Below are 22502 nucleotides of genomic sequence, written 5' to 3' on the forward strand. Positions count from 1 at the left end.
AAGAAAAAAACAGCATGCAGCGACTTGACATTTGAATGTAGACACGTTATTGGGGGTAAGGTAGGTTTAGTTAGTATTTACCTTCTAGGAATAGACCATGCACATATACGCCCTCTGTGGGATACTCGGTAATGTCCTCCTTGTTATAGCGAGTTATTTGATTCTGCAGCACGACCGAGTCCAGTGCCCAGCCTTTGTGAGCTCGTGTTACCTCCTGACAATTTCAACGACACACGCGACGTATACGCAATGCCAAAGCAGAAGGATGAGCAACAGCAGCAACAGCAGCAGCCACAGCAGGTCGATAAGCAAAGTCAATTTGGTCGAAGTGATACAAAAGCAGCCCCAAGACAGCAAAAACATAAAGACATGAAGAGAATTCCACAAATGAGTAACTTGCAGGCATATCGAATATCAATAGATGTGTGGCGGAAAATAGTTTGTTAGGAAATATACTATTATTATTACAAACATGTCATGATTTACATGCATCTCCTAGCTTTGTAACACATTTTAATAATTTGTGCTTGTCCAATATTATCATGTTATCAAATAGGCATTAAGTCAAAATCTTTTTGTTTCGCTAAGATTTTTAAAGTTTGCTTTAAATTACAAAGAGACCAAATTAACAAGTCTCTTACTTGATTTATATAACAGTTCTCAGAATACCCAATGCCTAGTTTTATAGATCCTGTTATCTATTATATCTAATAGATTTCTTTACACAACTCTTGTTGCTTATCGCATCTGCTTTATAACACAGCAAGTGGGAATATCGCTCATAAATGCTGCCCTAAATACAGGGTATTTTGCAGACGAGCATCTAAAGAGAGTTTCAGACACACGTGTTTAAAAATGCCATGATTAGAATTTCCCCAGAGTAGCTACGTGAACAGTAATTGTTGACAGGAGTGCCACTACAACTTGGAATAGCTTATTATCCAGCTTAAATGTAGCTTATCCAAGTTCTTAGCTTATTTTTGCTTGTTATTCAACAACGCTTTTTAACGATGTTATAACCAAACTAGTCATTTAATCTGTCTGCTACTCGTTGGCGGTAAGGAATGAGAAAATTAGTAACTTTCTTTTATATATTATACTCACTTGTCGCATGGCGGTCAGAAAACCTTGCGGATTAAAAAAGCCCGTCATCCAGAATACCTGTTTTTATTTTTGTTCATTGTTCGCGTTGACAAATGCACAATCAAAAGTTGAGAGAAAAGCCAGTTTTTGTGTAAGGTGGGGGAGGGGAGGGGATAGCTTACCTTTGGACGATCTGTGGATATCCAGGTACGAAATTGCCCATTTCGCTCCAGCAGTTCAGTGTACCAAAAGCCAAGCGTGGTGGACTCCCAGGATATCTGGAAGTGCAAGTGACATTGACATGAGCAACATTATCTAAGCGCTCTAGAGCAGATTATAAAACAGTTCTCCGCAATTTATTTAAATATATTTATAATATGTATATGTATTTTAAATGTTAAGCAATGTTTTGTTATAGTGTGTCATTCATTTCCCTTCATTATCTTGATGTTCATAGCGCGACAATAGTCCTCCATTTCCAGCAAGGCATTCTGCTGAGGGTCGTGTAAACTGGACTTGGGTACAATAGTCGAAATCCATGGATGAAACATTTCACTGGTCTTCTTGCCGCGCGTAATGGTGAACTCTCCCTCGTGGAATAGCTTTCTCTTCATCTCGAATGACATTTTGTCGAAACTATCCGAAGTTTTGTCCACACTTAATTGAGAATCTGTTGTGTTTGAACTGTTCGCAACCCTGCCGACACCCTGCAGCCGATCTATCAGCATTTCTGGCATCAAAGGATCCGATTTCTTCGGAAACGGTGTGCCCGTATTGGTAGTCTTCATAAAACCATAATCACGATACTCCAATGGAATATGCGAAGTTACATTCACATTGTCCTTATCAAAAGCCGCGCGTTTCGGAAGCTGTGTATTTTTGCGTTTCTCGGTTGGATGCTTTAACATTTTCGAAAATAGAATCCTCCAGCTAAATATGTTAATTAATGTTAATTGTCTAAGTACACGTATAGAGCGGACTCTAATGCGTTTCAATTGTCTTAAAAATGTACGTGCCAAAAATATATAAAAATGAATAATAAAGAAATAATTCTTCTATTTATTTCTAATGTTCTCTTAATTTATTGATTTCTTATGTGAAGTGCTCTTATTCACAACTGGGACTCAATTTGTATATGTTTACATTAACATTTTTCTCAAAGCTTGCCTATTCCTACGTTTTATGAACAGAAAAAACAATTTTAAAATGTCATGTGTCTTTTCCTATATTTTTTGGATTCAATGAAATTAATTTGTGGAATTGTTTGCGACCAATTTGCTCTCTTTTCACTTATAAAATTTAACACCAATTTTGCTTATTATCTTTTCTTCAGACATAATTTGAAGCATTTATTTGCTTTGATCCAACCCCCAGCTGAGCTCGGCAAATTATTGGCCTAATCCAAAAAAGAAAAACTACCTCAAAAAAAAATATTAAAAATAAAAAAAAAAAATTACCAACAGCTCTCGTCTGCGATTCCGTAGTCTCCGTGTCAATTAAAGAAGGTGCGTCAAAGCGTTAAACGTTTACACGCATAAATATTAAAGGGCCACGCCTCGTAAAAGACAGCGAAACCCAAAATCAATCAAATTTTTATAAGCGGCAATTGAGTTGGGCCCACAGCATTTTTTAGCCGCCCAACCAGTTTCAGCCCCGAAGCAGCGGTAGCTGATAGTCCGTTGTATATGTACACTGCTATCTATACAAGCTTTGTGTATATATTTATGTGTATATATATACATATATATATATATATATATATATATATATATATACATATATATTTGTCTTTTGTTTAGGCAGGTCTGCTTACAACATTGGGACTAAGTTTGTTTGCACGCCGATAAAAATCTCGTGAGACAATAAAAACACGCAGAGTCCTCGCTGAGAAAATCTCACATTGAGATTACTTTGGGCAACATTTTTGTGGACCCACGAACCATACATAAAGTGCTGGCTAGCACCTGGGAGACCATAAAATCAATGCCCACAGCCAAAGACCTCACTTAAAGCTAAAACCAAATGCCTAGTGTGTAAAATGAGCTCTAATTTCTGGGCCACCCAAAAGCACAACCACACTCAAAAAAAAAACTGTCCTATTTTTAGAGAATCGCCCTGAATACTACAAAGTTTTTCTTGATTTTAGAACAAATTCTACAAATTAGAAAGTCTTGCCCTATTTCTAAAAAGTAGGAATGATAGTCCTCTCTAAAATTCCCAAACAAGTAATGCAATTTACTGAAACTTAGACAAATATTTGCTATATATTGGAATAATTAAACCTGAAATTCGGAAAAGAAATGTGCTTTCTGACTAATAAAAAAAAATAATTACCCTTGACGCCAAAACTATGGCGAATTTCTCAAATTCAGGTTGATTATTTATTTATTTATTTATTTTTTTTTTGAGTGTACATACGCACCTTCATCCAGGTCTCGGGTATACGGGCATCATACATGGCATCCAGTGACTCCTTGAGCGCCGGACTCATCACAATGGTGCCATCGATGGCCAGCTTCAGATCGCAGAGGCATGTGTGGACGCGTTTGATGACGCGTTGCATCCGATCGATTTCCTGCCTACACAAAGGTAGTACACGTATATTAATCACACATCCCATAATCTGCGTTCATCTTTTGCTCACCTGAGAAAGATGTTCATTGGCAGCAGGATGCCCATGCGTGTCAGATTCTCACGCACCTCGTACTCATTGTACTGTGCCGGCAGCTTGCGCAACATATCCTCGGCCAATTGATAGACGATGCTCTCCCGTGTCTCTCCACCACCACCGCCGCCCTCCTTCGGCTGCACACTCAGTATGGTATCGAGAATTCCTGTAAGCAAACAAAAAAAAGAAAAAACAACAATAGACATTTAGTCGCCTCCTGCCATAATTGCCACATGTGGGTTGCTGATTGCATTTGCTTTTACCCAAAAATAGATTTGGCCACAAAGGCATCAACTAATTGTATAAAATGTATTTATTGAACAGTTTTAGACCACACACACAAATACAAATTGTAAATTAAGTAAAGAGCATTTATAATTTATTATATGGTTTCTGAGCCCACTGACATCATATAAAATAATATTCCTAATGCCAGCGCACACTAAAAAGTAATTGGCAATGAGTTAGAAATAGTTGAATCATTAGTCCAATTTATCTAACAGAGTTATGTGATGTGCGATTGACTAGAGGATACCCTATATATTGGAAGGTTGTCGTACTTCTTATTGTAAAACTGCATAACTCTCTTCTCCTTTTTCCTAATATCTATTGCATCTTCCCTCTTATAGTTTTATTCTGATATATTATAATTTTGCAAATCGGTTTCCTTTGTATTTTTCATTTTCTTTAAGTTGATGTCAATATATTCATTTGCATACAAATTCAATCAGTTGAACATTCTTATTAGAATTATGTAAATTATTGGTTCGATAACGCACCCTTTGAGAAGCTATGCCAATAATACAGGCGAACCATAAGAAAGTCTTAAATATTGAAAGCATGGAAATTAAGTGAAGCAGAAGCCGTGTGAATTACCAGCCATAAGCCTAGTTAATTTCTTAAGCACAATTACAGGTATAACCTTCAGCAGCAGGCATTGACCCGGCCACCACCACCATATTCAGAGCGTAAATTTCAATTGCCTGAAATGGCAAATAATCGACAGACCAAACCAAAAAGTGAAAGCAAAGCAAGCTGTCAACGACAGATGTAAGACTGCTGACATACCTTTGGCCGAGTTAATCTGGTACGTGATGTCAGCATTGGAATGCAAACCAAACACTTCGGGTGTGTCGTAGGCGGGCAGACTGTTGATGTAATCGATGAAGCCCTGCAGACTCTTTGTGCCGGGCACCTTGTAGCCCTTGTAGAACTCAAATGCGCTGGACAACAGCTGCTCGCAGAACCACACCGAGGTGAATGTGGTTAGCAGTCGCTTATCAAAGTCATCTGTAACCCGACCACCATACTGCACCTCGCCAATCATATAGACGAGCGTTTGCCAGGAGACGCCCTTCTTCGGATCCATTTCATCCAAATGATTCTGGATGAATTGCACGCTCGCAGCAAAGTCTGCCTGATTGAATTCGTAGGGTATATTCCAGCCGAGTGGCCCGAATTTGCGTCGCTCCTGCACGATGGTGTGTAAAAAGGCCACCGTATACAAAAGCGATGGCCACTGCGTCGCAGAGGTGTAGTCCAAAAAGTCCTGCGTAAATGACTGTAAAGCACACAAAGCGACAATTGAGTAATATCTGAGTGAGTTTATACAAAATTAAAAGGAACACTCTACAAAATGCAAATATTTAAGACAACAAGCCTTTTTCCCTCATTTACGACAGCTCTGTCAATAATATGATGACCCTTCATAAATTTACAATTAACTTAAGCTTTAAAATCTGGGTCGAGGCTCAAGGTTAGTACTCGTTAATAAGACATTATGCTTAGTACTTATTGTAAATGAATAAATCAATAAAGGGGACCCACCTGATAGCTTCGCTTCAGACTGGCGCGTATGCCCTGAGGCGGCTCATTGGTAAACTTCAGCGCCATCTGTAGCAGTCCAATGGGAAATTCCGAGTGGGGCTCCGTGGTGACCCACATGCGAAACGTATCATCAATGTGCTCCGTCTCGACCAGCATATCGATTACCTCCGTGCAGAAGGGCAGCGACAGATGTACATTCTGCAGTAAGACCCAACCGCCAATCGCCATCGATTCCATAATCATTTTACGAGCATGATACTCCTGACCCTGACCCATCGAGACGCATTTAAGTACTGACAAAAACATAAAATCGGATGAAAGATATTTTTATGTGTGTCTCGATGATTAAATAATCCTGCATGCTGAATATTTTGATCTTATATAGATATAATAAAATACTAAGCAGCACTTACTGATGCCCTTTTGCTTAGCCAGTGCACCAATTTGTGTAGTCGGATCGGAGCCAATGGATAGGAGGCAAACGAAGGGCGTGCGGGGCTCCGATTCGGCCCAGGTGGCCTCCAAATCCAGGATTTGCATCTCACTGTACTCGGCGCCCAGAGATTCTGCGCAGGATCAAATGATTAGAAATATATAAACTGCTGCTATAATCCTACACACCTTCTATATACTTTTTAGCCTGTGAAATGGTGCGATCTGGACACCAGGAGCGTATGAGGAGAAGCTTACGAAAACCATCCAGCTGATTATTATATCCACATGGGATCTCTTCGTTCTCCGGTTTCTCGCACTCGTACCAGCTGCGCCAGTCGCGCTCATTCAGCTCAATGATTTGCAGCACCGTGGAAAAGGTGTCCAACTTGCTAATCTCGACTAGATTTAGCCAGGTGATGTCCAATATCCAACGGAATGGCTTCGGTGCCACAGCATTTAAATCCAAAGAGGCGCCACCCTTGATGAAAGTCAAGAACTCCTCATGACTAATATTCCCGTTGTGATAGTCAATCTTTATGGCCAGCATCAGAGTGAAGAGCTGCTTGTGCCGCTCGTAGAGACTGCGATTGGTGAACTTATATACCTCGTAGGTTAGATAGCGTAGTATTATAATGATGCGCTCCTCGGTGACACTCGACTTGGTCGACTTGGTGATGGAGTTGTTGAATATGACCAGGAACTGCTTGAGCGAATTCTGATACATGGCATTCACATTACTCATCTCGACAATTAGGAAATACAGAATAGATCCACGCTTGGCCACAGCACGGAACTCCTCACGGGCCTTCATTATCTTGCGTTCGGTTACTTCGGAGATCTTGAGTTTCTGGTTAACCTCCTCGGCGGTGGTTTTGGTTACGCGCAACACTTCAATGAGCGCCTCGTCATCCACCAGTGAGCCCTGGGAGGAGCTCAGCCGTAACAAGAGGTTCGCCTCGAGCTCTTTCATATTACGCTGATTCTGCATAACCGTCTCGAACAGCGCCACACGCTCCGCCTCCAGATCGGATTTCTCCATGAGTATGACACGCCCCAGCAACTGATCCTCCAGGCCACGCATTGTGACGGTAAAGTCAATTATGGATGTCTTTGCGCTGACCTCCGGACTAAAGGCCGGATTCGGCAGCTTGGTCGTTATGTATAGCATAAAGCCTGGCATTACATCACACTCCTTGTCACCAACTAGGACCTTCTCTATGCTGCCCGACTTGATAAAGTTCTTTTCCAGCACATTGTCTATCACCGGATCCAGATCTATGCCCACATCCTCGATGAGCAGCGGCCTGCCCAGTGACAGCGAATCCTCCAGATGTGTGCGGAAGTATTTGTGATTTAGCGATGTTATCTGCAGCTCATTGCGATCTTCCTTGCACTTGATCCACAGCTTGCCCTGCGTCTGCGGATCCACCAGCAGCGGATAACTGCTCGACTTGGTCGCAATTAGAGCATTCTGCACGGATAGATCATCGTTGGGCAATCCCTGCAGCGTCCACTCCGACACCGTTGACGAGTCCACCAGCATATTAATAATATTTAAACCAACTGTAAACGGTATACACTTCTGCTTGAGTATGCCCATCCAGGTTCTAATCAGATTAGCCCTAAACTCCTGATTATATGGGCCGCAATAGGACAGAAAACCAGTGGCGAGCAGCACATCGCCCACCAGCTTGCCCAGCTGTATTTTGAACTCTTTGCTCTGGTTCGTCCAGCGATGCTTCTCATCCGATAGCCCATTGATGAGCGCCGTGGCGGCGGTCATCTTGCGCAGACACACATTGGCCGCATCCATCAGACGCTGCTTTTCGCCCACGGCCTTGTCGTACTGATCCTTGACCGCTTGCAGGGCATCCTCGCGTTCGCGCAATTGCTCCTCGGCGCCAGCCAGATCGTCCATGGCAAGCTGATAGAGATTGAGAGGTGTAATTTCTGCACTAAATGGGTATTTCAGCTTACCTTAAGACGCGCCTCCTGCATCGTTAGATTTGCTTTCAGGGGCAACACCTCCTTGTTGACGCTGTGAAAGAAGGACATGGCCTTCGTCCAGGACAGCAGTCCGGCAACGTCGCCGCACACACGACGCGCCATGTCCATGTTGTAATCCTCCATGCGAAAGTAGGGCTGCAGTAGATCAATCATCTCATCGTTGATCGTATCCTTGGGATAGTTCTGCAGCTGTAGCAGGAAAGTGGCACTGGCCATCATCTGGGAATGCAAGATTACCTTAATTCGAGATTTGTTAGATTTAGTAGGAGTGAACTAACCTTGAGCGACTCTTGCCAGGAGGGTTTGGGACACGGTGTGCCCGAGTCGGGTATGCAGGGATGCAGCTTACGTTTGAACAGGATGAGCACGCAGTCCATGATCCGCATGATTAGATGCGGTGGTCTGCCCAACTTACGTACGGTGGCTATGTGAGCGGGTTTGATCGTATTGAGAGCGTTCTCGGCCTCCTCAAGAGCGGGTTTGGCCGCCTCGAGTTTCTCCTCGGCCAGGGCCTTTTCATTGGCTATGCACGCAACGAGAGCCTCGGCCTTGTCCTTGACGATGAGCACTTGATTCTTAACAATTTCCGCTTGCATTGCACGCTCGGTGACCTCAACTAGCACAGATTCAGCGTTTTTGGAGGCTTCGACAAGCTCTTCCTCCATGACGACTAGATCTTTCTTAAGAATCTCAACCGAGGCGGAGGCCTCTTTCAGTTTCTCCAAACCGGTATCCATCTTCTCCACACCATCGCGCAGCTCTTGCTGTTTGAGCTGGTAAATGTTCTTATAGCCGGCAATGAAGTTCAGATAAGACTTGGGTGTCACGTGAGTGGCGCGACGGAAACGCTGGAAATATTCGTGCGAGGTTTCCGCGACAATGTCCTGAATGGAGCCGAGCGCATTAACTAACTCCTCCTTAACGGCCGGTGTACACTCAATCTCGAAGTGGCTGAGAAAGTGTCTGGCAACCGAGACCAATGCGTCCTTGGGCCACGGATGCAGCCAATCGATGGTGCAGCCGGAGACCAAGGCGGGAAAGCGCTGCACCCGCGAACGGAATGTCTCGCCCACCGGCGAGAAACAGAATGCCACATGCAGATTGGTGCAGGTGCGCGCCAAAAAAAATTCCATCACACTTTCCGGGGTCGCTGTTTTGCGTTGATTCTCGCGTTTCATGACCGGCGTCAACTCCTGCACGATTTCGGCCTGCTCATCGCGCGAGAATAGGTTCGAGATGACGCCGCTCGAGAGTATATTATTGAGATACTCGAGGAAACCTTCCTCCTTGATATCCATGTCGGTGAAGAGAAAGGTTGTGCCCTTGCCCTGAACGCCGCAGGTGCGATAGAGCAGCTTTAGGTCCTCTAAAAAGTTGGCCACATTGTACGAACGCGTCAACGCAATTTGGAATGTCTTGTAGCCGGCAATGAACGATGCCAATTTTGTCAGCGACTGTTTTCCGGAACCGCCGACCCCGACCAGCATGACGTTGCCTCTCGGATGCCGAATGATGCGGGAGATCTTCACCAGATGTAGCATGGCATCTGGGAAGAAAACCAAATCCATTCCGGATCCTCGCACCATCTCATTGAATTGGGCGAGGAACATAACGAGACGCTCGCGTAGCGCTTCATACGAGTTATGAGAGTTCACCGGTTCGTAGACCTTGGGCAATTCCATATCAGTGTCCTCGCCCTCCTCGCCAGTTGGCTCGGGGGCGTCCCGCATGAAGTCCACAAATACTGGATTCGGTATTATCATTTGGGAATGGGACTCGCCCAGCTCCTCGCGCACTAGCGCCGCCAACTCTGAGCCGAACCACTCTCTGTCCTGGAACGTGGTAAAACGATCGGCAAATACACGCGTACACTCATGCTTCCACAATGACATGAGTACGCTCTCCGCTGTGATCACTGTGGATAAGGTGCCAACCATGCCTTGCCAGATGCGCGACAAATCGCGCAGACTGAATACATAGTGGAATTTGGCCGGCGTAGGCAATAGTTTCTCGCGCGTACACTGCCAGAGATGTCGGGTCACCAGTATCAATTTCTTGACGAGATTCCGAACCTCGGGCACAAAGCCGCGCTTGGCATTGTAATGACCCTCGCCGATAACGCGGAAGATCTTATCAATGGAGTCGTTGTCGGGTATGTTGCAATTGAATACACAAAACTGTCGCTTCAACCGAGATGGGACATCGTTGCGACCACCGCCGGGCAGGCCCATCGCCGCCACATATTGTACATCGACAATGGTGGTGAAATCACCGGGTTTCTCCAGGCTATAGAAGCCCTTCATGTCCATGGATTGGCGGACGATCTCGTTGGTTATTTGATCGCCCCACTCATTGATCTCGGGTAGATTGATGTCATCGATGAAGACGATCAGTTTGCGGCCACCGGGTGGCCCGAATGTGACACCAACACGCTTCTCCACATAGCTCTCGATGGTCCGTTGAAATTGATATGGACTGGTCGCCGATGAAAAGTTGAACGACCTGCCCATGTATGTCTCAATGTTCATTTTCTTCATGAAGTTCTTCATGATGACCGTTTTGCCCGTGCCCTGTTCGCCGATGATCATCACGGCGCGCTCCTGATTGGCAATGGTGCCGATCAGATAGTCGATGCGCACATTATCCACAATGGGCACTAGTATGCTTAAATAGTCCGGTGTGGAAAGCTCCGGATACATGTAGGGTGTGACCAGCGTCTTCCACGACTGCCACACGCCCGTTGGAGAAACGAAAAAGTCAAATATTGTATTCTCTGTGGCACTACCCTTCGGATAGTCCAACTGCGGAAACGATTCCTTAACATACAGATTCATTTTAACGCGATCGCTAGTTGAGAGATAACCGCCCAGACCCCAGGCCAGCGCGAATACATACAAGCGGTGCAAGTGCTCCGGTGTACACATATCCTCCTTCTCCTCCACGACGTTCTCATCGGGCTGATCATCTGTTAAAGTTTGTGTACAACTCCGATTACCAAATAACTAACTTAAGACACACACATTCAGTACAAAATACAGCACACAGATATATATATATATATACATATACACATCTGTGAAGACAATAACGGTTTAGTGGACGACGACACAGGTTTACATAGGAACTACAAAATTTGGACGAACACACAAAGTGGAGCAGAAAAATTAATTTATTTCAAAACATAATCCCAAACTAATCGAAAAAAGGAAAAAACGTTAACTTTGGACTGTAGGCAATTAGACACCTTGGATAGATGCACGAGAGCATATTGTAAGATACATATTCAAATTCGAAATTTGGTAAAATTTAGACTTAAGAAACTTCAAATTAGAGAGTTTAGTTTTTGTGGTTTACATAAACAACCCACAATCGTAATTGTTAAGTTTGGTAAAAGTCATTGTTCGACTAAAGTCAGTAATACAGTAATTATATAAATTAAAGTGTATATACATTAAAGAGTATGTAAAAATTATGCTCGCTGCATATATAAAATAATAATTAAGTTAATTAGCTTGGGATTCAATTTGTCGAAAAATCAGATTTCTTTTCCGGAAACGAAAGACACATGGAATAGTAAAGAGGGTGCAATTAGTACAACGTTATTTTCAAATGAGTTTTAGCAACTCCAGCTCAACACAAATACACAGAAGCAGTTCTAGCATAGTATTTGAGGCTTCTTTAGAAAGTAAGCTCTACGAGAAAGGTATCAGTTTGATCTATTTTAGTTATTGCGAATTATATACTTTACCGACAATCTGACTGCCAATCGATTGCCGTCGCGCTTCTCCGAGTTGCTTTTGATGCTCAGAACGCTTGGCCGCTGAAATGTTCAATATTTTTGGGCAACGCCAGCAATTGTGGATAGTTGGATGCTTGGATGGGTACAGCTGCTTTGAATGTAATTTCAACAATACCAACTTACCATCCTGACTCTCCTTGCTGGACAAGCTCACAGCCGGCTCCTCATCCTTTTTCGAGGGTATTAGACCCTCCAATATGAACAGCATCTGCTGCACAATGTTGCACTGTAACACAGGCATCTGCAGCTTCACATTCTGCGCTCCCCAATTATAGACATCGACAAAAGTCTGATCAAACAGATGTGAGAACGTGGTCTTCTCACCAGGCGCGCGATTCTTAAGCCAAGCCTGAACAACTGCAGGAATAAATATTGTGATTAAATAGGGATCAGAAATCAAGTTTTCAGTGTAGTTTTTTATCTTAAAAAACTTACTCGGTCGCGAATCCAAGCCTGAGGAGCTCATATAAACCATACCATTGCGTGAAACGGTTGCTGGCGATGCATTATCAATATTGTGGGGCTCGAAGATAATCTTAACCGTAGGCGCCATTGTCAACCGATCGCCATTGGCCAACGTAAGGGTCTTATTATCATCCAGCACAGAGTTCAAGTTCTCTATCCAGATGCTGTCGACGGGCCCGTCCAGAACCAACCAGACATGCTCACCCGACTTCAGCTTGAGCGTTTTGCGCCACAGAGCCGAGAAGATGCCGTCGGTCCAATCATTGGTGGCCACATCAAGGCGTCCGAACATCTGTGCAGCTGTTATGGCCTTGGGATTCATGCGCATCTCGCGATGATAGTCGCCCATTTGAGTCATGGCCTTCATTAGGGTGTGTATGCAGGTACTTTTGCCAGCACCACTGGGGCCCAAGGTCATGATGCCGTGTCGCACATTCTGCGTCTCGTAGAGCTGTATAAGTTTCAGAACCCATGGAGGATGGTAGACCAGACTAGCCTCTTCCGTTTGCTGAAGTATAGCTGCCTCCAATTCAGGGTAGTTGGTCTTTTCGAGAGTCTGCGTGGGGTTTGATAGAGTTCGTTATCATATAGACATATACATATGGAGATCGGCAGAAATTTGAGCTGTTATAGCTGAATAAAGACTAATTACGTGAAAAATTATTCGCAATTTGCTATATTCAAATTATATCCAATTTTTTTGTCCGAATAAACTCATTTAAGAAAATATATATTATATTTAATTTGGGACCTATTTAAAGGACTGAATACCATGGCAAAGCCGTGCAATATATTATAGTATTTAAATAAATATTGGTTAAGGTTACCTGATTGGGAAACAAGTCCGACACAAGCGAAATGAAAAGCGGCTCATCGTCGTCTATCAGCTTGGACAGATTCATATCGCGCAGGACCCGCATCACAATCGTACTCTCGCTATCCTTAGAGTTCCGTCGCTTCGCCGCTCCCAAAGTGCGCAGCACCGATAATATATTTCTCAGGCCAAAATCATAGTGCACTTGTTTTGTGAGCTGCTCCTCGCAGAGCTTGTACAGGGTATAGAATTTGCGTGCCAGCGTAATATTCTCTAAAAATCCACAACTGGCCAATTTAACCCTTATGATTATTTGCCTATCCGGTACCATCATCGCAACCGTTCGAAATTGGATTTTCAAGTTTTCAGGCAGTTCCTTGCGACCAGCATAGCCCGGATTCTATAAAATAAACATTTATAGTCGCCTTACACAAGTCTCATTCGCTGTATGCGAAGTACAAATAAATAATAGCAAACGATAGCAAATATTGTGGAAAGAGCAAAATACTCAATGCATATACACCATCGAATTTGCAACAAGACCACATACAACTTAGTTCCACTGAATGCTTCCCTTTGCAGCCATAACTCAACCAGCTGGTGAAACATTTTGATGCATCTGTGAGCAACTCTTACAAGTCGCAACCATCAATAAGTACATCAAATACAAATTGATTTATCATAGTCGCATTTTATGTGCAACTCACTCACTCAGTCTGTTAGTCAGTTAGTCACTCTGCCTGGCTATCGGAGAGCTAAGAGATTGTTACGACATGAAATATAGTGGTAATCGTAATAGTACAAACACTCGTGCAGCCCTGCATGCCATAATTGAATGCAAAATATTTGAAAAGTAGATGTAACTATGTTGAATATTGAGGTGATTGAAGCTAAATAATAGGAAAGTGGTTTCAATAAATATTAAAGCTTAAAACAAAGAAAAACGGGTTTAACATTGTAGAAAAAATTTAAATTACATACAAAAAATGTTGGTGTTTTTGGGAATACTTTATATCAGATAAACACCTTTTAATTTTTAATATATCTACAAAAATTTAATATTCAATTAAAAACTATACTTTATATGTGAAAAATAATTGATCTGCTGTCAAAAGTACTAAAGCCCTCATGTTGTTATCCAACTGAATTGAATTGTCAGTAAATCCCATCAAATTAGCTTATTTGGCATATTTGCCTACGACAAGTGACTTGTTATCCGGAAAAGCTGTCGCATATTAACCAAAATTGAAAACTCATTTGTCAATTTATGGGGACAGCAAGCAAATAAAAAGGAACGATATTGTGGTGCTGTAATCCAAATGTAAACATAGTCTATGTGGATGGATGGGGCAGTCGGTGCGAATTGTTGGGTGTGGCAAGCGCATGTGACAAGCGTTATTGTTTGGCTGCCTGGCAGTTGCCTACTATTTTTTTTTAATATTCCCACAAGTAAGCAAAGCAGCCACAACAAAGGATTTACCCAATAAAGTTAAGCGCACACAGCCACAGTGAGTGTGTGTGGGTGTGTGTGTGTGTGTACAGTTGTATGCGTGTGTACATTTGTGTGTGCGTGTGTGTGTATAGGTGTGTGCGTATCTGCATATACGTGTGTGTCCTGTCACATAATGTTTCATTAGAATTAAATCCAAGCTAGGAGCTAAAAATGTTACATAAATGCCGACAATAATTCAGTTGAGCAAATTAAAATTGCGTATACGACCTGAGTGCGCAAGCAGAAATAACGTCAACTATTCTATTGAACTGAATGGAAAGTGTTAGTGTGTTTGTGCGTCAGTGTTTGCGGCATGTGGAAGAGGGGAGTGAGAATACAATAGCTTTACCCATTATACAAGCGACAGCCATTAGCAAAAGCATTGGTGCATGGAGCTTAATCGCATTACCCATTGATAGTTCACCGGTGATGGTAATTAAAATACGGCCCTCGAACAGATTTTGTTGTCGGCACCCTGTCAATGGGCCATTTACTCTTCTAAAAGCCAGAAATAATCACATTTCGCACATGCTGTCAGACATGGCTAACGCATCATGTGGCCCCCAAATACATATGTGTCTAGGCGTATGTGTTGTTGTGTGTGTGTACGCTTGTGTGTGTACTGTCAATTTTATTATCGCTCAGCTTGAGCCAAATTTCACATGACTAATAACGCGACATTGCGAAAGCAGCAGCCATTGTGCGCTTGACTTCCACCCAATGCCATCATCAACTTGTAGGCTTTTATGAATAATTTTTTTATACAATTTTTTTGCTATCTTATAAAAAAAAAAAGTGTTTTTATGTATATTTAATAAATATCAATTTGGCTTGAAAGCTTCTCGTTTGACACATCTTTTCGACATTTTATATTTATGTGTGTCGCGTTGCATTTTAGGTCTGACTTTTAAATTTAAAGGAAAATCGGCTTAAAAAAATGTATTTACAGGCCGGTTGAGTGTCGGGTGTTTATGTTTTTGGATGTGTGTCGGAATTGTTTGGTGAGCTTATGTGATGGCGAGTGATATATATAAGCTCAGCTTGCTCCATATATACGGAAGATTGTATAGACTACAGCGCTTTGTTCTACACTAGAACTTAATTAAAACCAATGGACTGAGAAATATTCTCTGCTCAGGTATAAAATAATTTAAGTAAATTTACCCTGCCGGATTTGGCTTCTTACTACAGAAAATAGTTATTGATTTATTAAAATGTTCATGTTATCTAGATGATTGGATAGTAGGCAGTTCAGAGTCTTGTAGTTAATAGAAGCATGGCTAGAAAGTGAACTCGGCATCTCGACTTCTGCTGCCCATTATATGTGCATAAAAAATTAGCTAAAAAATGTCCTTCGTTCAAAGTGAATTATTAATATCATACTATATCAATTCATGCCTAAAATAAATCGACTGTTCGTTGAACTTTTGGATATTGTTTGCGAATGGCAGCGTTGAGTATTCATTTTCTGATTATAAAACAAGGTACAGCACTCATCGCAAATTGTGTTGCATGCAACTGAATGAAATTTGCTGTATAATTTAATGAATTTAGCGTGAAATGCAATTGCGCGCCAGTTGAGAAGCTGATCAAAAGCGTTAACTGAATTAGAAAGCTTATTAACTTGGCACTAAGCGTTCAGGAAATTTGTAGGAGAAGCAGGTATGAATATTGATAGAATAATGAAATTAAAATGCGAACCATGGTTATGAAGATGCCAAATTCGGGATTCATTTCGATAGTGTCGCCATCCGTGAACAGGAACGACTTCTTTTTCTCCTTCTTGGCGGTGAGCACAACGGCAACTTGTTGGGCAGCCACCGAAAGAACGGGCAACTCGATGCGGTTGAATTCGTCGAAGCAGCCCCAGCTGCCCGACTGGGCGAGACCCTTGTAGATGCGTCCTAGGCCCCTGGGATGGAAAAAGAGTAGCGAAATGATGTGGACTGCATTTTAAGTGGTTTCTGTTCGCCTCGTACCTGTAATCCATTTGATCGGAGCAATTAAAAACGACCACATACTTGGCCAGCGTCTTGCCCATATCCTTGACCGTCTCCGTTTTGCCAGTGCCCGCGGGTCCACACGGCGCCCCGCCCATGCTAAGGGTCAATGCCTGGGCCAGAGTAATGTAGCAACTATAACATAAATAAAGCGGAGCATAGCAAAACACACAAAGAGCTGCAGAAAATTGCATTAAAAATGTAAAAGTCTGAAGATTAATATATCCACATCTCTGGGATATATTTATTATTTGTATAATATGTTACAAATATGCCAACGTTTCCCTGGGAAGCAACTGAACTTTACTTAAAGACAAATTACGTATACGCCGCATAAGCGCCGTCCACTTAGCTACCGCAGGTGTTAACAGCCCAAAATGCTCAGAAATTCCCTTTGGCAATTGACTTGCCGGGATACCAAAGTAGGCGCGAAATTTATAGTGACGTGAAACCAAGCATCCAGCACAAGGACCACACAGAGCAAGGTAAACATTTACATAAGTCTGCACAAAAAATGGGAAGCTAAAGGGCCAAAATCGTATTTACAGTATTGAAAGTTAAACACCCTTCCATATAATAAAATAATAAAATTCTTCGGTTGCAGAACTAAAATATAGTAAACAAAATACAATTAAATGTATTGTTGAGAGCAAATAGCATACAAATATATTTACTTTCATTAAATTAATTTAACAGAGATAGTTTCTAAAGATGTGATCAAGTAAATTAAAGAGCGACTTTAATAAAAATGTTGTAAGCAACATTACTCCTAATTGGTGAGTTTGTTTAGTATAAATGTGTTTTTATTTAAACTGACTGTTTGTTGGTATAACAAAGTTTCATCAACAAATAACGAAGTCGCCAAGATTGTGTACTACACTGCTCAACTAAATTACGATACCCTAGGCAAAGGCACAGAAAAAATCGCCTCGGGATGTTTGGTGAAATATGCCGTCACTTGGCTTGTTTTACGGAAGGCTCCGGCGAAAAGAACTTTATTTATACGTCGCTAAGTGAAATTTATCTTTGGGAGCATGTCAACGACGTCATTGGTTCTGCGTAGGCAGTAAGTCGTTGACTATCGCCATAAAAATGATTCCAATTGTTGCCACTGTCTGTTGTCATTTGGTATCGACTTTGAACTTGTTTAAGTGCTGGCCAACAGATGTTGGCCATGTTTGACTTTTGTTTGCACAGCACGCGGAAATGTGAGGGAAGGTGCTACACACACACACACACACACCGAAACTGTTCGATTACCGGGTGAAAGTTTTTGCACGTGCCACATGGAAAGTAAATACAATAAATTAATTTACCCTAAGTTCTGGCTCTGCCGCTTGTTCGCTGCCTGCAGACAATCAAGTCGCATGATATGACAGCAGCTATGCGGCTGAAATTTAATTGCAATTCCCAGCGAATTTATGGGATAACTAAAGGGTATAGTTAGCATCTGGTGCGGCATATATGTTCCAACTAAATTCAACTGAAACAAATCTCACTAGCCAATCTCTTTGCAAATTTAATTATATACGTTAATCTGCTAAAGTTATTGATTTCTAGAAGTATTTTTTCATTCGATAGTCTTGTCTTCAAAATATTAAGGGATAGTAGCTTTATATTTGTGTGCATATTTTTAGCTGCTTTAATTAGTTTACCTTTTGTATAGAAAGTTACAATATAATTAAAGCAAAAATATAAAACCAACTTAACCAAGCTGTCGACTTTCGACACATAATATCAGCAACTTTTTAATTCAATTTAAAAGACAACCACATGGCAAAAAGCGCATGCTTCTGACAGCCTGGCAGCAATTAGTGTGAAACTGTGACATAAAACTCTTGTTAATAAATGCCATGTGTTAAGGATAAAAAAGAAGAGCGAGATATGAACCATTTTATACATTTAAAATATATATTTTTATTTGAAAAGATTGGCACTTACCGATCCGTTAGAGGCGTTATGACCAAACGGTCTGTGCAGCCGAGATACTCGTTCTGATAGGTAAATGTAACATCTGTCACGGATATCCAAGTCTTGTCCAAATCCTCTTTAAAGTAAAATCGACATTGCTTCAGCCACTCAAAATCGTTTGAGGATTTAATGTTCATGCGGCACTTGAAGTTGAAGTTCATTTAAGTTGAAGTGTTGGTAGATATTCAGGTTATTCCTCACCAGTATATCAAAGATATCACGCTGATGCACGTGTATTGTGATTAGTGTCTCAAAGTTGGTTCTTTCACGTTTGGACAGATTTCGTGTAGTCTGATCGATGAGTGTGTTGAGCATTTCGAGGAACTTGTTGTTCGTCTCGGACATGACCTTCCTCTCATGTCTGGCCTGCATCAGAGCCATTTCTGCATCTCGCGTCCAAATCATTTGTATACCCAATAAACCGATTTGAGCCGGCACCTTCTCAAGGAAGCTAAGCAGCGTGAAATTCGGATCGTTTATTGTCGCATATGCGGTGCGTATTATCGAATGCAATGACTGCTGTGCTGTGACCAGCAATTGAGTTAGCCATGTCTCGACAGAACCCTCGGCACGTATGGCACGATCCAATTGTATCATCTCGCCCTCGCTGCTAATTATCGCCATCATTTTGTTGTACTCAACATCATGAAATCTGAATTACACACACAATTTAATGATTAGAGGTGTTATAGTTTTGCTGGAAATGTACTCACTTTACGCATTTGGTATTATCGAATATGTTTAGCAGATGATTCTGTATGGTATGCGAGTCTGAGCCTTGTCCAAGTATCTCGAGCAGCGCTGGATCCGAGACAAAGAAGAATCGCGGAAACATAATCCGTTTGCGTTCTAGATAGCCACTCAATGATTTCTATCAGTTATATTCATTTTTATTTAGATATAGAAATTAATAATTGAGAGATTAGAAATAGATCATAATATTTTTTAATTCAAAAAATCATGAAAGCTCTTACGTATAAAGTAAGCATAAAAATAAAATTTTTGCAATTATTTTGGAGATTGTTTTACCTTAAAAAAAAGCAATAATTACATTTAAAAGTTGCCACAAATTTAGTTAGTTTTGCATTTTTCACAAATTATAAAATTTAAAACTGGCTGGCAAACAAATATATTTCCTTTAATACCTGACAGATTTCTAGTTGCTCCTGAAGATGGGGCAGCAGCTGCTTGAGCAGATCATCGCCCACGCAGCAAGCCACAACGCCTGTTTCATAATAGTAATTAATTAAAATATTTTGTTCATATAAAAGTGAATTTGGCATTAAATATCAGTATTTAAATTGATGTAAATTGTTTGTATTATTTTTAGAATAGGTCAATTCACTCACCTGGAGTCTCATGGGCACGCTATTTAAAGTAAGTTCAAGAAATATGATTTTAAAGACATATTTAATCAATTGTATACCTGCATGATCTTTTGCCAGGACTTGTCGATTTTTGAGAATCGTTTGGCCTCCTTGGGCAGCTGTTTGGCAATGTCGCCGCCCACGAACACAGCCTCCAGATAGACCCACATATTTTGAACAAGCAGCCAGCGTTCCAGTATCTCATTGGAATTGGACAGATCGTAGACCCATTGCTGGATTTGTTTGCGAAAGGGCGCATTATAGCGATTCGATAGGAGTGAGCCGAGCACCATTAAACTATCCTCCAGCTGGCCAATGGTCTCGGCTGTGGTATCACCGCGGAGCAGCAGCTCTCCACGATTGTTAAAGCTCATGAATTGCAGCTCGTGAACGGACCACTCGTTGGTCACCTGCTTGAGCTTGGCTTCGATATCCTTCTCCTTCATCGCACTGATGCAGATATCCTCGATGTCTTCTTTGTGCTTGAGGAGCGGCGCCTCCAGTATGTTCTTGAGCGAGAAACCCTCCGAGTCGAACTCGAAGATGTAGCGAGTAACATCCATGATCCGTTGCCAATGGCGTGGCTTCATGGCTTTATTCGCCATCAACTCCAGTAATGGGCACATGTCATTGAAATCATCTATGGTCTTTTTCAGAGCATGAAATGCGGGCCATTCCTTAAGGCCCTTGGGTAGCTTGCGGCAACGATTCTGGAACTCCATCAATTCATTGTTGATCTCCTCAATGTCCACCTCGTTCCATGGTATATCATAGTAGCTGCTAACCCGATCAATCACATCATTATAAAGCTTATATAGCTTCTGCAGCAAATTGAGCTCCTTGCGTATTTGGCCCAGCTCTGGGTAATCGGTTTGCGGTAGACCGAAGAGTTCCTCGCCGCTTTGGTACGTCTGTAGGCGGCGCCACATGCCCTCAAAGCGATTCTGGAACAATATCAGACGGTCGGAAGCCTCGCGCGGCGTCAGACCCGCCTGCATGGGTCCCGCTGTGCGATATTCCGTCACATAAGCAATTTTATCCTGCTTAAAGCTGTCTAGATTGCTGCGCAAGTCGCCCTGGAACGCCGGCTGCATGTCCAGCAGCTTCACTTGCGCCTGCAATGCCCCCGCCAACAGATTCTGGAACGTGGCACGCAAGTTATCCACCAAATCGAATTGCTCCCGCTCCACCTGCACCTCGTAGCGGGTGAGCACATTAAAGGCCTCCTGCAAGGAAAGACACAAATATATAAGAATACATAATAAAAATGGTCTGCCTGGTCTCTTAATATAGGAATGGATAGATGAAATATGGGCTAAGCAATTTAAATGCATTTGTAGATATCTTAAAATTTATATTTTTTGTTTAAATTTCTCAGAAGTCCTGGAATCGAAACTTAAATATATCGGTTATATAAATGAATAAGACTACGATTAGTAGACCATACCTCAATGGGGTCTATGCGCAGCTCCATGTCCACCTCCTGTTCACGTATCTTTCCCAATGTCTCCATAACCATGCGCACATCGTCAAGGTCACGAATGGGCCTATCGAGTTTACGATCCATTTCATTGATCACCGCATAGACGTAGTCCATTTCCTTCTTATACTTCTTTTTCATGGCCTGGCCAATTTTATGGTTGCATGCTAAAAATAGAAGCAGCCGAAAAAAGTGTTTACACCTTTAAAAGGATAACGAAGCCCATTAATCAATGCGCGCCAAACCAAGCGTGGACTGGGCTAATTGATTTGGCCCTCTCGCATTCATCAGGGAAGCAAGAAAACATGGAAGCATGGAAACATATCATGTTCCGTCTGAGACACCACATTTATTTGTGGCGCTTCCTTTGCCCAGCTATTTCGGTTTAATAAATTTGATTGCCTAATTGGAAACCAATAAATTTGAATAGCTGTCTGTTTACGAGTATTTGTCTTGAAGTTTAGGCGCGTGTGCGTGTTTCTCTGGATGGCTGTCAAATTGGCGAATGTTTAACTGATAAATGTTGTGTAGGTGTTGCCAATGGAAATTCGAATTCAAATTGGGCGTCATGCTATGGGTGATGGGTCAAGAATAGTCCTTAGGGAAGGTATAATGAACGAAGTGCGAAAAGGCAAAATGAAAGGTAAGGAATGGATAAGAGGATGACCTTTACCGGGGCCATTTATAGCTCGATATGTTACCAAATCTACAAAAAGAAAATTTAAGTTAAGTTGAAATATTTAAATAACAATGAAAACTACAGACCAACATTTACAGATTCTTAAAAGTGAAAAGTTCGATTAATTACACAGGCAAAAAAAAAATAGGAATTATCCACACAGTTTTATAAAGTCTAAACTAAAAATTAGAAAACCGCGCCAAAATGAAGATCACTAGAAATATTTTTGGTTTTAAGAAATAATTTCTAAATATGTGAAAATCACGTTTAAAATTAGAAAGATATTGTCTTTCTTTCAGAAGTATGCTTGGTAATAATAAATAATAGTTCTACAAAGTAGAAAATTTATCCAGGCATTAAGAAAAAAATTCTTGTTCTTAGATAGACACAAACTTCAGCTTTAGAAATATACTTT

At 41.7% G+C, this 22502-nt stretch overlaps 2 protein-coding genes across 2 annotated transcripts in view; both read right to left on the reverse strand.

Annotated features, from left to right (window-relative positions):
- The window catches only part of LOC6564254 (dynein axonemal heavy chain 5), a 32560-nt gene that overhangs the window by 1885 nt on the left and 8173 nt on the right, over nucleotides 1–22502 (reverse strand). Inside the window, exons 15-38 of the mRNA XM_032737467.2 lie at nucleotides 21376–21575; nucleotides 19988–21154; nucleotides 19911–19929; nucleotides 19707–19786; nucleotides 19275–19432; nucleotides 18763–19213; nucleotides 18532–18704; nucleotides 16570–16725; nucleotides 16292–16502; nucleotides 13112–13498; nucleotides 12255–12840; nucleotides 11943–12176; nucleotides 11769–11840; nucleotides 8299–10985; nucleotides 7991–8239; nucleotides 6200–7937; nucleotides 5992–6144; nucleotides 5579–5871; nucleotides 4820–5312; nucleotides 3728–3917; nucleotides 3506–3662; nucleotides 1266–1361; nucleotides 1105–1161; nucleotides 82–214 (exon numbers count right to left, since the gene is read on the reverse strand). Of these exons, the coding sequence (XP_032593358.1) occupies nucleotides 82–214; nucleotides 1105–1161; nucleotides 1266–1361; nucleotides 3506–3662; nucleotides 3728–3917; nucleotides 4820–5312; nucleotides 5579–5871; nucleotides 5992–6144; nucleotides 6200–7937; nucleotides 7991–8239; nucleotides 8299–10985; nucleotides 11769–11840; nucleotides 11943–12176; nucleotides 12255–12840; nucleotides 13112–13498; nucleotides 16292–16502; nucleotides 16570–16725; nucleotides 18532–18704; nucleotides 18763–19213; nucleotides 19275–19432; nucleotides 19707–19786; nucleotides 19911–19929; nucleotides 19988–21154; nucleotides 21376–21575 (10140 nt within the window). The remainder of the gene's footprint in view (nucleotides 1–81; nucleotides 215–1104; nucleotides 1162–1265; nucleotides 1362–3505; nucleotides 3663–3727; nucleotides 3918–4819; nucleotides 5313–5578; nucleotides 5872–5991; nucleotides 6145–6199; nucleotides 7938–7990; nucleotides 8240–8298; nucleotides 10986–11768; nucleotides 11841–11942; nucleotides 12177–12254; nucleotides 12841–13111; nucleotides 13499–16291; nucleotides 16503–16569; nucleotides 16726–18531; nucleotides 18705–18762; nucleotides 19214–19274; nucleotides 19433–19706; nucleotides 19787–19910; nucleotides 19930–19987; nucleotides 21155–21375; nucleotides 21576–22502) is intronic.
- On the reverse strand, nucleotides 1448–2100 carry LOC116805462. Its single transcript, XM_032737466.1, has one exon. It carries the CDS (start codon nucleotides 1989–1991, stop codon nucleotides 1506–1508), a length of 486 nt encoding a protein of 161 aa, XP_032593357.1. The 5' UTR covers nucleotides 1992–2100; the 3' UTR covers nucleotides 1448–1505.

Source organism: Drosophila grimshawi, unplaced genomic scaffold (genome assembly GCF_018153295.1).
Source record: "Drosophila grimshawi isolate 15287-2541.00 unplaced genomic scaffold, ASM1815329v1 contig_311, whole genome shotgun sequence".
NCBI lineage: Eukaryota > Metazoa > Arthropoda > Insecta > Diptera > Drosophilidae > Drosophila > Drosophila grimshawi.